This window comes from Neodiprion virginianus, chromosome 1 (assembly GCF_021901495.1).
Source record: "Neodiprion virginianus isolate iyNeoVirg1 chromosome 1, iyNeoVirg1.1, whole genome shotgun sequence".
Classification (NCBI taxonomy): Eukaryota; Metazoa; Arthropoda; class Insecta; order Hymenoptera; family Diprionidae; genus Neodiprion; species Neodiprion virginianus.
The window spans coordinates 36233474-36248446 of NC_060877.1; the positions used below are offsets into that span (position 1 = coordinate 36233474).

Consider the following 14973-nt stretch of genomic DNA (forward strand, 5'->3'; position numbering starts at 1 on the left):
ACGCAACTTTCATTCAGTCGGTGATTTCACTGTTTTTCACACTGATTTCAGATCGTTGGAACCGTCACAACGTACCTCGTTATTATGATACAATTTGACTTGGCAGTTCTGCACTTCACCGCATCAAATAATTGAGCAAACAACGTAAAGTGAATCACGGACGATCATTTTTTTGGAAATGTCAAGAGAACATTTTAGCGTATAAATCGAAACTCGGGTTTTAGCTACACTTATCACCAAATGGTCGTTGCACTCTTATTGGAACAAGCACATAAGTCGATAATTTGTCGATGCTTACGTAAGAAATGCGATGAATTTAATATAATTTCACGCATATATACCTTAAAATTATTTTGGATAGCACGATTGGAGCATCTATCAATTTTATTATATCACACCACCAATCCAGTCAAAGAACTTTCCTCTGGCGATCAGCCCCCTTAATATTGTGAGTGGTCAAAGAATACCGAAAAAAACGTCAAGTAATATTTGAACGCTCCCTTTGTGGTAAGCTTGGTTTCCATAATTGTTAATACCTCATGGAATGCATACCAAAATTTCTTGAAAACATTCATTACCCTTAATATTAGAAACCTTAGAAATAAAAATTTTTTTTCACAGCACTTGGCATGCGAGATCAGGCACTGTGCAGAAAAATTCCTATTTTCATTATCGCTGAAAGTGAGGTATGAAACAAATGGGTACTAGTGTGTATAGTTATACGCATCAGACACTATTTAACCATTTGTTGACCTAAATATGTAACAATTTGTTAAATATTTCGGTTTAACGTCGCAGTGGCGCAATAGTGGTTTACTAAATATCGCCTTTTTTCTTGCGCTTCAGATGTCATCACGTCAATCACTAATTGCTTGTTATATTTTCATCAAATGGATTATACTATATGCGTATATTGATATGAAGCCAATTGCCCATGTAGAGTGTTTAACAAAAGTAATAAATGGCATGTACAGTACATTTTATCCAAAAAACGTGTAAAATTGAAATGATCTTCCTATCCTGCTAGTGAATAGTCGAGACCATTTCCAATTTCGCGACAACTCGAGTCCTGTAACCGTTTACGCTCATTCTAGTTCATTGCAACAGTGACCAAGTATTTGGTAATTTTCATACAATTTGACGGAATAGCTGCCTCATCATGTGATAAAGCAAGTAACGTATTAATGAAAAATTACGAATTGTTCAATGCGTATCAAACCATTCAATCTCAAAATCAGTAAGAGATAATCTGCAATTTTTATTGTAGAAATATCTAATTTTACTTTATTTTGCGAGCGCCAAAATTCCAATTCAATAGGAAATGTTATAGTGAGGAATTATAGTATACCTGCAAAATAGTTGATGAGTTGGTCCAGATGTCAGCGTCTTGGGTCGAGATATCTTTGCCAAGTGTATCCAAGATTTCGCAACATGCAAGATTACAAGTTTCTCCATCGGGAAAGGTAGTGCAGCTAATTTCCAGTCGACTATTGGGGTAATCCTTCTTCAGATAAATGTCAAAGCTGAAGCAGCATCCACTGCAGCAAGTGTCTTCACTTCTGAATGACAAAAATCATGTTTGTACACTTACTGGTCTGAAATATTGGGTGATGGAGTGTAAAAAAAGTGATCAGTGGTTGTTATTTTTACCCAGTGACCAGCGCCCGCATGAGAAAACATTTTGAACTGTCTATCCTGACGAATATAGCTGAATTCAATTCCAGAGGAAGCGTTTTCGACAAAACGGCGAACTCTTGGGCCACACGAAAATAATTTCTGGGTGATCCGATGTCGGCAATGTAATCGTTTTTGAAAGTGTGAGTTTCCACTGTAGTGGAATTAAAATGGTGGTGAAAGTAAGCATGTAAGTATGAATTATTGTAAATCTGAAGTCATTTTTTAATGTACCTCTACTACTAGAGTAAATTTGTTTGAGTAATGTGAGAAGATTATGCTTACAGTCAATATTAAAGTTACAAAATTGAAGGGTTTTCAGTGAGTCTTTGTAGGTGAGATCCAAGTTTTTGACTTGATGACTATGTGAGTCGGTATTCAGAATCAGTTCATTCGAGATCGAGAATTCTTTTTCAGTCTTTCCTCTATTGCATCGATTCGATAGGCTCGATTTGATCGACTTAGAAACAGCAATTATATTTGTTGCCAGCTGTATTTTTTTCAGATCCCCTGTATAAAATGATACAGAGTCCTAAGTATCGTATCGAACAATGCCAGAATATACAATGTGTTCAAATTGCAGCTATGCGAAGAAATTTTGAATAACTCACCTTGGGCGATGGGATGATTACCCTGAATATCATTTAGAATATCCAAAATCAATGTGGCATTCTCTTCCTGAATTTTCATGAGATCAGCTACACTTTTGTCTTGTGCATCGGTAGTTGTCAGTAAATCAATAAGGTCTGGATACGATGCCAGTTCAATTAGTATATCAATAATCCTTGAATAGAGTGGCATCGAGCGCCATATTTCGAAAAATGTGTCTGCGGAGAGTTTGGATTTGATCAACGGAAGCAGTACGCTCTCTTCAAGAATTTGTACAACGCAATAAAAGTTGCTATTCAGTATAAGCATCGAATCATTTGATACCGTTACAGATAATTCTGCAAGAAATATTCATAGTTGAATTATACATGAAAATTACTTAATTATATGTGATCTACACGTTGCCCCGACGTGAACTCATAAATTTTGCCTAAAAAGATGAAACTTTGCATCAAATTTCTGAGGGGCTGATAGAATAAACTGACTGAAATAAAAAATTGATGTGGCGTACCTTTCGGAGTTTTGATGTTGGTATTAAAAGTGGATACGATATCATTGTCCATCTGGTTGATGGCTGGTTCATTTCTTCGTTTGATTACACTGTCATTATTTTTGCTGTTCGTACTAGAACTGCTTGCGGAACTAATGAATTTACCGATGGGGATATTCTTGATCGAATACCTTTTGTTTTGTAATCCTGGTGCGCATTGTGAATGTGATCCCAGTTCAAAAGATGGATTTGTGATAATGTTACAGTGATTCCGGTCGGATGAACGAATATCTGCTGTTCCGTACTTTGAGGAACAGCTTTGTGTAGCTATAGTTTCATTCTCCATAAGACGATTGATCGTCTTGAATATCAGCGAGGAGTAACAGGAAGGCTTGCAATTTGCCGATTCCTCGTGGTTCTGTTCGTCGAACAGATTACCGTTCGACGTGAGATTGAAAGTGAAGTATGAATGAGTTGTTGAACAATCAGGCGTGACGCAATTCAAAGACAAGTTGTCGCATTCGTTTCGAAAACAGTTCAAAAATCTTATCAGAATCAATTCGATTTCGTTATTATTCGTTTTCAAGATATCGAACAGTGGCGAAGGACGGAATTCAGGTGATATCGGTACAGCACTTTGGATATCTACAAAACAAATAAAGATCGATAATTTATTCTGCGAACTGTTTTTGAAAAAAGATTCAAGTTTTTGAACTTACCTGTTGTGCAAATACTTGTGTTCAATTCGTACGTTGGCTCGCTAGTCAGGGCTTCGTTTAGTTCGAGTAAGATTTTCTTCAGGACCCCAACTCTGATGCCATTATGTCTATTGTGAATGTCGACTGTTCCGTTATTGTCAATGTAATCTTTGATTTCCATAAGCACAGAGGCCATATTCCTTGCCGGATTCCAGTTGGCTAGTTTAACGAAGTCCTCTTGTTCAAATACACTCTTCAACTTTGGTTTGACAAATCGAAGGAGTGGAGGATGAGACGGATACAAATCCATTGCAAAACCAAGTTCCAACTGAATGTGATCATATCCATACAATTGCTTGACCACTTTTAAGTCTTGTGATATTTTTGACTTTGGGCGAAAATTTTTCAGGAATACAGACCATCTGCAAATGTTATTGTCTATCGGGTTGACGACTATACCGCTGGACACCTCGCTGCTCATTACATTTATCAGATCGTTGATAAGGATGGCGGAGGCAGCTGAGTTGCTAAAAACTTGCTGAGGATGCTCCATGCTAACACCGTCGAACATGTCTGATATTTTTGGACGATTGTATTTCAGTCTCAGCTCTCCTTCCTTTGCTCTCCACTCTCTCTTCTTTTTAGAAATTATACATTTCCACTGACTAATTTCACTCGAGTCAGAATCTTCCGAGCTCGAGAGATCAATGTCGTCCTCGTTATCGGATTCTAGATCAGAACTGTCGTGACGACAATTTTCAGAGGATGGTGTGTAGTATAGGAATGCCTTTGCTAATATAGCCCCAATGGTCAATTTCTCTGGGAAATCTATGATGAATTCGTTTAGGGCAATGCACCAGAAATCCATGCACTCTGTTTCCATGTAGAAGCTGTCTTCATGCTTCGGATAACCAGCAGGACAGAGTAAACGAAACTTGGTATCATGTATCGACAAATCAAGAACCAGACGACCATCTTCAGTTACACTTTTCCCTTCGTAGGAAAATTTTCCAGGATTATTCTTCTGCCACATCTTAAAGTCAGACATCAACGCTTCATGTTCCGGAAAGCAGTCTTTGTCCATCGTGGTCAATGTATCGATCGAGGATGTAAGACGCAGGGACTTTATATTCAAATTATTTCTACAACAATAGAGATTGTGATTATTCTAAAAACCAATTTTCACTTGCCAAGCAAGAGATAAACTGTAAGCAGAATTCAATTTTTTTACAGGTCAGATAAAGCGTAAATAATTGTGGACAACAATGTATAACAAGGAAACTACGCGTCTGTCGAATAATCGTGATTACTGTTGACACCGACGAATTTTCCGTTAATTGTTTACAAGATTGTTATTAGGATTATCGATCACCTCAAGTGTTGCGATAGGTCATAGACAAACACCGCACCGCTTCGCCTTCTCCTTGGCGAATGTCGTCTCAGCAATTCCGAGATACGTGACAAAGAGGTAGGTGGTCATCAACCTCGCTCGTCGAAATTCCGATTCCCGAATGCGCAGCAAAACCTGCTACTGCGAAAGTACACAAAGGTACGTACATCCATGTATAAGTGTGTATGAATGTGTGTTCGAACGCGCAACGCGCATATTTGTATCGGTTGCCAACCTCCAGAATCGAGAATGCGCGATTGCGCGTCTAAGAACGCTACAAATGACGGCTAGGGGATGTAAAATTTCGAATCCAAGTTGCATTTCAGTGAAAATCGGAGACTGTAAAAGAGCTTCGCATCATCGTGCGTCATTAAATAAAAACACAGACTCGAATGTCTCGCGCTTCAGTTTCAAATCTTTCGACGCTGATTTAATGTTTTCTATTTCACGGTTGGTACGACCGCGGTCACGTGACATCGATCACGTGCTCCTTCAAAATACGTTTGCCGCCACGAATTGCTCGTTGCGCACTTCACGCATCACTGACCATAGCCAGTGATCACAGCTGACTATGACAGCATGCACAGCGGCATGTGGGCAGTTGTTTTGGTTAGGTTAGGTTAGGCTGCATCCTTGGTGAAGTTTACGCTCGTTGTGTTGATCGTACCTGTGCAATTAAGCACGGCTTGACGTTGCCTAAACTCGTTGCGACGAAAAATTCGAGAATTGCTGATTGTAATTTACCGATATAACGCTGCTGGAACACAGTACCCTGTCAAATCTGTCACGTGGCTTACGTTGCCAAGATCACCGGTAATTATTTACTTATGACACGGTAGTTGGTGTTAGGGATATTCTATGATGTTGAAGTTAGTAAAGTTACCGTTACAAAAAATTTAAGAAAGAAAATATTGAAGTTTTCATGACTACGACTTTCGAGGAGGTTGAGGCTAGTCTGGTATCACCTAAAGTCTACGAAAACATTTTTTCTTTGTCTTCCCAATCCCTAAACATTACCATCATACGACCTGACTAGTCAAGGTCGTGAAACCAACTTTTGACACTTATGTGTTACATGAACGCTTAGAATTTTATCTCATGAATTTCAGGCTGTTGCAGAACCCATATTTTTAATACGAGTAATTACAGGTACCGATTTTTTTTCAGGCAATAAGAAGCTGTGAAATAGCGAGAAACAATGGACATCCTAGATGATATGGATATGTTCGAGGATAGTCCAAGTGGCATTGCCCTTGGCAATCCGTTGGAAAGTGAGTTGCAAGCGAGTTCGTCGACTCATGCAGAAGTTGCTGAGAGTTCGAAGGAACGTAATCCTGTCAAGGATCATTTATTAAAACAGTTGAACGAGGTGGAAGATCGTATCGAAGGGAAGAAGAAGGAAATTGAAGAAAGTTCTGCCTTACAAGACAAGATTCTTCGCAACTTTTCTTCTCGCGCATTCTACGGATCGAATTCGTCCTCTGATTCGGATAGCGATGTGAGTTGACCTCGATTTAAGCAAGTTAGTGATATTGCTTGAAGGAAATTTTGTTATATGAAAATGGGAGAGAATTTATCTATTTGAACGATATCATGTTTCTGAGGCTGAAAAAAACGGCTTTACCATTTCAAATATTGATATATGTACATTTTCACAGTTATTTACCATCACTGGAGAGCCAATTGTGAAGAGGAGAAAGTCTAAACGATCGAAAGAACAGCCGCTCATCGTCAAAGATACGTGGCAGCATGTTATTGATGAAAAATGGATCGTTGGTGTTGTTCTGCAAAATACATCCAACCAGTAAGTACTATCCTTTCTTGTATAAGTTAAATGGACGTCGAAAAATTTCAACAAACCTAGCACTTTCTATATTTGAAACCCTGTACCTCTCCCCTCGATTTAAAAGTTGTTCTCCATTTTTCTGACACGTGATTCAGCTGCATTTACTTTTTTTTTATGTCAAGGGGAAAGATTGATCCTTTATCGAATGTTTTTTTCATATTATGAGAATACAGAGAATGTTCTGATGAAATTTTGCAACTTGTTAAACTAAAGTTCGCTTTGAACATGCACAACGATTATCTCTACATTCTACAATCAGAATGCGTTGAATTATATTCAGATTATTGATAGGGGATAATTGATTGATATTCAAGTCAGCGCTTTCAAGCTCTAACAATTTATTAATCATTTCTCCGTAAAGCACATATCGCGAAACGATACGTTTGTGTATCACACGTAATAATATTTACAAATTTCTAGAATTCGTTTCTTCTTCGCTTTACCAAACGATGTTGCGTTATGCATACATGTATAATATATTTATACTCGCGTCAATTATTAGTTACTTTGGTCGATTTAACAAACTTACCCAATTTTATAGATTAACTAATTGTACGTATAATGTATATGATATATTATTGCAAGTAGCATACGTTATTATCTCTATATAAAATTTTCATGTAGTCGATACTTAATTAAATTTACTTGTATAATAATTTCCAATCTTTTCAAACCGTTTGATGGCATATTGAAATCTTATTAAATTACTCGATTATAATACGATACTCCAATATAATTAAATCCAAATTCCCTCAATAACTACGAAGTTAGACGCCGTTTAATTTCTTAGTCTTAATCTGCTATTTTTTCAACTCAACAATTCGCGCGATATATAACATGCAATTTCTTTATACACTCATCAGCGTTCACGAATTACTTCTTAATCGCAGTTTAATACATGATAAAATATCGTGCTATTCAAAGAGATTTTTTTTCTCATTCTCCGACACAAATTTTATAAAAAAAAAAAAAAAAACACCCCCATAGACGGACAAAAGGTGAAAATGCCGCAAGAATTTTCCGCTTCTCGGTCAGCTACGCGTAGAATCACACACTAATTAACTCAAATTACTGTAAAAATTGGAAACCAGAATTACCAAAAATCGTCTAACGCCGTGAGTACATGTTGGGTGAAAAATTGTCAAAGATTCGTTGCAGCTCGATTATACGTGGTGTAATTTAAAGAGTTCAACAATTACGAAAGGTCAGGGAAGGAATATTTTGGACCCCTTACAGATCTGGAGTGGTTACACGTTACGTGTTATAATACATTTTTTATTTGTGTTTGTTATTTAAATATCCTAGTTCCACGGGTATTAATATAGGCATATTCAATCAGGTATCTAAAATTACGAAATCACCTACCAAGCTATGTAGATAGCACCGAACGCTTGTTTATATATATCTCAACGCGACTTTTTTATCCTTAATATAATTCAAATTATTCCTATTATTATTGTTATCATTACTATAATTATAACTATTTTTATCATCGATGCCAAAAAGTTCGGAAACGGTTGAATGTTCTTTCCACTTCGTCGTCGTTCACGGAATTATTATAATTTATACCGAACGTCGGGAAATAACTATTCGAAACAGCCTCGGTTCCTTTCAGCATTATTCCGTATAATTATATTATCGCTTTTTAAAGCCTCATTATGGAATGCATATAATACAGTTGTGTATATTCAATTTATACAATATGTAATACGTATTATATGTGTGTGTCTGTATATATATTGTATACACCTGTAACTGCGTGCAATCAACTTGTTAGCATTGGACTAAATTCTGCACGTTAATATTGTGTTATACAGTGTTTTTATGCATACAGTATATTCGCACTCGTTATCCGTAATTTAAGATGTTAAGTATATGCAGTTATACGCAACAAGCTGTTGAAAATTATCCTATTTATTTATACATGTGTAATTCTATATTACGTAGATCGTATGTATATCGCAGATTGGTTTGTTCTTTTTTTTTTTTCAAATTTATTCTACCAACGCGCACAATCTTCGTTCTCTGTTTTCGTTGTCGGTGAGAAATTGCAGTTTCATACGGTGGTATTTATTAATTGTTATTCTTTTTTTCTTTCTTCAACGAACAATTTGAACTGCAAAGTCTAGGGTTGAAAATTATCTTAACACACGCACACACAGACAAATACACGTCACACTCGTGGAAGATTAACGAAACTGTGTAAATTCAACCTTATAATATTTAAAATATGATCGTGCAGTAGCCGGTTTAATTTCGCCTTTCCTAATTTATTATTGCTATTAGTTACTCATATTTCATATGCATTTGATGTGTATACATTTGTGTATTCATTGTTACGTATTATATAACGGCAATAACATTTCTTTTTTTTTTTTATCTATTTTGTTTGTAGTACATTTTTTTTTACCGGCGTTTTTACTCTCAACGCGGAGAGGTTATTTTTACCAGTTCAGATGTTAAATCGTATTCCGAAACACGTTATACAATGATTGCAGTGACAGAGAATTCAAATCGGTGGTAATGAATTTTTAAATATTTGTTGTTCCTTTTGATGGTAATTTTATCGATCAATTAAGGCTACGGATAAAAACTTACAATTAAATAACGTTCACGTGTTTCAAATTTTTATTATTTCAACGGATCAATTTTTCTGCACTTCGATTGAATTTCATTCCATCTTTTTACTCATCACCTCGTTACTTTGGATGAAGCATATTTCTACTCTCTACTTTTCTCTCGGAAACAGTTTCATGGGGGAAAATATTTTTGTTCCTAATTAAAGTGTTCGTGTCTTCAGGGGGAAACCCGTTTAAGCATTTTTAGTGCTTGAGTTAGCTGTCTGGGAAGGGTGAAATCGATAGAAGTGGAAGACAGGTATCCTGCAGTAATTTCACCCCGTCTTTCCGATATTTTCCCCCTTTTCTCTCACGTCCAGGAGCCGGCAGTCTTCGCATTTTCTTTTTCTTATATCTCCACAGTCGCGCGTCGATCAACGTTCCAATTATTTTTTTTTTAACCCCCTTAATTTTCTCGGTTTGTTTTTTCCCCCGTTTTCTCAATCTTGATTTTCACCCCTTTTTTTCTACCATCATGTAATCCACTTCACAGCGAATGCGATTTTTCAAGTCTCGTTTCTAATTCTTTGGCGACAAAGTCGTCGCGTCGTCTTCTCTGCCAAGTTCGAAGTAACCGTCCGGCGAATAATCGAACAGGATGAAATCGTATCTAGAATGAAAGGAAAAAAGAAAAAATAAAATAAAAAATAAACAGGCGATTAAAAAACACAGTTAATTTTTTACCGTAATGAGAGATTTTTTTCTAATTCCTTATTTTCACGTTCACGTATCTCGAACAATGAGTCTAACATCGATTTTCGCGTTCTATTGTTATACCTATTTTTTTTTCACTCCCTTTCCCACCTTCTTCTTTGTCAGGAAAATTGTGGTCAACGCTTTCGCACGTCAAGCCCAATCAATTAATCATTTTTATTTGATTGTTACGTTTTTAATCTAAATCCAGCTACGTGTTTCAATAAAAAAAAAAAAAAAAAAAAAAAACAGATTTGCTCGCATCTCTCCGTGTTCGTTGAAAAATTAATTAGCATCATTTTGACGCGTTCGAACACCGTTTGGTTTGTATAGTTTAAATGAAATGCCTTCTTTTTCGCGCACACAAATTAATTACCGCTCATCGATTAGTTGTCGGATATTTAATCCGTTAATGTGAATTTAATTTTGATGCATAAGAAGAAGAGTTTAAGGTCTTCTGTATCATGTAAAATACAAGAATGTAACTGTCGATTAGTTATTCATAATATTTTATGTACAGTATACCCGGTGCTAAATTTATTTTCTTATAATGTCTCGGAAACTTGAAGGGTTTCGGAAAGTAGAAGGACAATATTTTCCATTTTTTTTTTTTTGTAGACTCTTGAAAGGTTGCATCGAATGAACGCCGATAAAACAAACCGCTACCCCAACTCCCAAGTACTTGTAATTCCCAAGTGGAAAACTTTAATGAGTTTCCTGAATCGATGATTATTTTTCACTCATCGCTGCAGGTCGAACGTAAAACGGTAAATTTTCTGGACTCCGAAGACTCAAATCGCAATTATTATTGACCAAGAAAATTGGAAGAAGTTACGAATATTTTGTTTTGGCAATAATAACAAAAACGTCGAAAGAGAAAGGGCAAAATATAGGTTTTAAGTTTTCCGTCAAAAATCTCAAATTTATGCATGACTCAAAAGAATTAAGAGCGCGTAGTCTGAACTTTATCAAAGACCGAAACACGCATTACCAAAAAAAAATTTTCGATTTTGAGTTGGTTGGTCACGGTCTTTAAGGCCCAAAAACAAGTGATTAGATGCGCATTTATTTCTATTGAAAAATTCTGGACTCAGCAATTTTACCGGATGCTCCCTTCAACACGAGCTGTAATTTTGTTCTTGTATAAAAAATGAACTTACAGAAAGAAAAAAAAGCTTGATATTATACGAAGAAAGAGAAAGTGGAAAGAAAGTTGGAAGGAGAACGAAATTTTTAAGTATGCGGAGCAAAACGAGAGTGAATCAAAAAATTTCACGATAAAACTTTTGTTTGTTTCGTTGAAAAATAAAAAAAAATTGACGGAACAATTGATTTATTCATTTTATTTTCTAAGTACGATTTTTCGACGAGAATAAAAATAAATCTGGCACGGTATTAATAACGATGGTAATAAACGATGGAGTTTGCTAATTACCTAAACATTTGATAGAGATCTCGGATTTGAGATTTGGTAAGCTGCGTGAAGTAACTTTTGACAGCGTTTTTCGTCTGCGTACCGCGAGTCGGGTTTTTCCACTCCGGTTTTATGACGTGATCTAAGTGAGCGTGTTTTATCAGATAATTCTGATCGTCCTGCGAACAAAGAATATGTCTTGTAAACCATAAAAAATAGGAGGAAAAAAAAAACCGCAACCTTTCGTCGTGACGTAAGTTTGAGGTGAAACGAAATCCGAAAATAATTTCAAAATTCCCAATTTCAACTCACGTGGAGTGTTTCGAACTTCGCTATTACGTCGAACCGCACTTGACACGGTGTGCAAAAATTGGCAATCGGTGTCCAGTGCATGTCCAACTCGTTGCCGGCTTTCCATTCGCACAAAAGCCATCTGACAAATTCTTCGAAGAGCGGATATCTTGGTCCTTGGCGACCGCCGCTTGCCGTCTGAAAAGAAAAATAAATAAATAAATAAATAAATAAATAAATAAAAACACCGTCGAGTTATATCGGGACAATATCTTGAAACTTGAAAATCGACCGCGCATGCGCCAAATAATTCAATCTCATTGGCCGGCGAAATCTTCCCGCAGCGATGTTTTTGGGAGAAATGAGAGGAATTTTTTTGTTGAGAAATTGAATAGTTGCATATATTTCATTTATTGTCAAAGATACGGAGAGTAGAAAGAGAAGATGCGGAGGAAGAAAAAGGGAGGAAAGGTGAATTTAGATGTTGGACGAATGGATGCAGTGACGATACGAATGTAAATTTTTAAGTTGTCGCGAATGCGAATATTCATTTTTAAATCTGTCGACATTTCTCTACGGCTAAAAATTGACAATTGACTGCAATAAGTTACACACGGCACACGTTAGCACCGATTCAATCTTATTTTGGAAATTGCCGAGCTGATCCGAACCAAGCCGATTGTTTGTTTGATTATTTGACGAAAAATTGATAAAAGAAACAAAATAATTTCTAGATTAGAGTGTAATTCAAACGTGGAGACAAACATTTATAACAAAAGTTCAGTATCAAACCAATGTCCTTTGTCTTATTTAATATTATTTTCACAATTTTTATAAGCAAAGTATAAAGTATTTGTGACAATCAAATTCGCAATATATTCGCACGACTTTTGCAAATGCGAATGTCAAGAAACATGCGAATATTCGTTAAATCGGCTAAATGGAAGATGACTTTAAAGACTAGTTGCAGTAGTAGAGGGAGCTTTTCTGCTGATGAGATACGGAAACCGAGGGCAGTGAGGCGATGATAAGAAGAGGATGCAGGCTAGAAGGTAGCTGCAAGTGTGTGAGAAAAGAATCTAAGGTCTGGAGGACGTGGCATATACATGAATATATTAAATGTGTAGAATAAACGTGAAGGCAGAGGATGAAAATTGAATTTCGATCCACTCGATTGAACAGCGTGGCTCGTAATTTTGAGGGATGAAAAATCAGGTCAAGGAATAGTCGAGCTGCTTATAATTCCCCCTTTTGGATACTTGTGGTTGTCGTTGGTCTTGTTTTTGCATTAAAAAAAAAATTTAAACACTAGATTCTGCAGCGGTGATCTTGTTATTATTATTTACGAGGTTGATTAGACGTCGTTGCTGGTGGACCGACAATGAATCGTGTATAATAAGGCATGATCCCCTGCGAATCAAGTAATTCCACTCTTCTTCTACCCGGTGTGTAAAAAGAATGTCAATTAGGGACGGAGTTGCTTCGTAATTTCATTTTCACCCCTTTATAATTATCGATACACGGCACGTTATGGTTTAAAAACCTGTTATATACACCGCTTTTAATATATAAAACTTCCCCGAGTTTATTTTTTTTCCGTTTAAATAATATGGTCGAATTTTCCGGCGAATTTCGTCTCCCGCTTACTTTTTTATTATTCCTTAATTATGTTCCTCAGCGATTTTCGCCGAATAAGATTTTCGTAATTGACTGATCAAGTCTCTTTTTCTTTCTTTCGCAACGATTACAGCATCTTATCTCTAATATTTTTATGTAACTTTATCGTTTATTATAAACTTTTCAAAACAAGGATAAAATTTCGGTCAATAAATTACCGGACTTCACTACTGTTTCGAATAAATTCTATTATCGAATTTCGTTTCGATTCCGCTCATTGAAACGAACATCACAGAAAAATTTGTAAATTAGATTCTTGCGTTTTATAAATTCCGAAATCGTGTATTTTTTACCTAATTTCGATAAACCAATGCTTATATAATTTCGCTTGTTTATTAATCATCTACGATTTACGTAAAATGATTCCTTGAAAACAACTTTAAAAGTTTTTTTCTTCTGTTACTTTCCAAAGTATTAACGATTTTCATCACATGCGTATATATATATATATATATTTTTTTTTTTATGCCTCAGAAACGCAAACGAATCCCGGCTTTCAGGCTTTATAACCTGACGGCTCCGTCGAGTGAGTTTAGTATGGTAATTGAGTTGAGACTGAAGGAAAAGTTTTCAAAGTGCAGGATCATCTCGGGCTCACAACGGCTCGATGGTCCCTTAAGTTTCCCGTCACTCGTAAACCGGGTAATTGAAAAGAGCCGAAACAAGGCTTGACTGTTACTTCGAGTTTCAGTTAAGCGGGGGCTTAATCACCCTCTGAAATTGACGACACATTCTTTCAGCTGATACGTAGTATTCCCATTACCTAAAACGCAAAACTACGTGCCGGAATAAAGTGTCTACCAAATTTTACTTAAATCGTATCAACGGTTCAAAAACCATTTGCAATGCGAAGAGCTTAAAAAATCTTCACTTCGTATTTCCAAATTTCGAATCTCAAAATGAAGATACAACTAGCTATTTAAAATTGCCTCGACAATCAGCAAAGAATTGCGAAGAAGTGACGATCTCTCCTTTAACCCCCCCCCCCCTCCGATTGTTACTCCAGTTTAATTAAAAAATTACTCACCTTCCGTCTGTAATGCGACAAAATGTGCACTCCAAGTTTGCTGTGATAAGTGTTGGGCAGACTCTGTTCGAGCTTATCTCTGTAACCGCTCAAAAGTCTCTCGAACGGATGACGCACTATCAGGAAACTGACACTGTCGTTCAAATACGTCGCGAGTTCTTTTGCCGTTGGTCTCGGGTACCTTTGACGTGCCAATGTCAGCGGAACTGTCTTCGACGCCTTCAAAAACTGCGCGCTGTACCTGCAAAGTTCGTAAGATGAAGAATCATGGCGGTATATTCATTTTGCGAGATGAAATTTTCGACGGAATTTGATCAGGAATCTCCTTCTCTCTCGTTTCAATTCGAGTGAAATAACCAAACATCGGCAATTTTCAAACACATTGTACAGGAATTATCTTTCCTCATGATTTGAAAACTCTTAGTTGAAACGATAAAGAGAATTTTTTCTTAGCAAGCATCGGGAAATTCTAGGATATTTTATTCCAGTCCAATTGATTTCTTCGAATGCTTGTTCATCTTTGCGTTAGGTACCAAGCATGACCAG

The 14973-nt window shown here is 36.5% G+C and overlaps 3 protein-coding genes across 14 annotated transcripts in view; 1 reads left to right on the plus strand and 2 right to left on the minus strand.

Moving 5' to 3' along the window:
- The window catches only part of LOC124296798 (uncharacterized), a 34393-nt gene extending 29419 nt beyond the window's left edge, over positions 1–4974 (minus strand). The window contains exons 1-7 of one of the 3 annotated variants that reach the window (XM_046747157.1): positions 4844–4974; positions 3493–4613; positions 2795–3418; positions 2286–2621; positions 1960–2184; positions 1651–1828; positions 1349–1559 (exon numbers count right to left, since the gene is read on the minus strand). In XM_046747157.1, the coding sequence (XP_046603113.1) occupies positions 1349–1559; positions 1651–1828; positions 1960–2184; positions 2286–2621; positions 2795–3418; positions 3493–4555 (2637 nt within the window). In that variant the 5' untranslated portion in view covers positions 4556–4613; positions 4844–4974. Of the gene's footprint in view, positions 1–1348; positions 1560–1650; positions 1829–1959; positions 2185–2285; positions 2622–2794; positions 3419–3492; positions 4820–4843 lie in introns of those variants that run through there. The other 2 variants (XM_046747158.1, XM_046747156.1) reach the window with 2 other exon arrangements.
- Positions 4950–14973, plus strand: part of LOC124296800 (uncharacterized) — a 41949-nt gene continuing 31925 nt past the window's right edge. Inside the window, exons 1-3 of one of the 2 annotated variants that reach the window (XM_046747166.1) lie at positions 4950–5020; positions 6029–6359; positions 6520–6665. In XM_046747166.1, coding sequence (XP_046603122.1) covers positions 6060–6359; positions 6520–6665 — 446 coding nt within the window. In that variant the 5' untranslated portion in view covers positions 4950–5020; positions 6029–6059. Of the gene's footprint in view, positions 5021–5413; positions 5675–6028; positions 6360–6519; positions 6666–14973 lie in introns of those variants that run through there. The other variant, XM_046747165.1, reaches the window with a different exon arrangement.
- LOC124296801 (carbohydrate sulfotransferase 11) overlaps positions 8802–14973 on the minus strand; it is a 34928-nt gene continuing 28756 nt past the window's right edge. For all 9 annotated transcript variants that reach the window (XM_046747175.1, XM_046747176.1, XM_046747173.1 and 6 more), the window contains 4 exons: positions 14428–14668; positions 11745–11921; positions 11454–11611; positions 8802–9935 (listed from right to left, as the gene is read on the minus strand). In XM_046747175.1, coding sequence (XP_046603131.1) covers positions 9845–9935; positions 11454–11611; positions 11745–11921; positions 14428–14668 — 667 coding nt within the window. In that variant the 3' untranslated portion in view covers positions 8802–9844. The remainder of the gene's footprint in view (positions 9936–11453; positions 11612–11744; positions 11922–14427; positions 14669–14973) is intronic.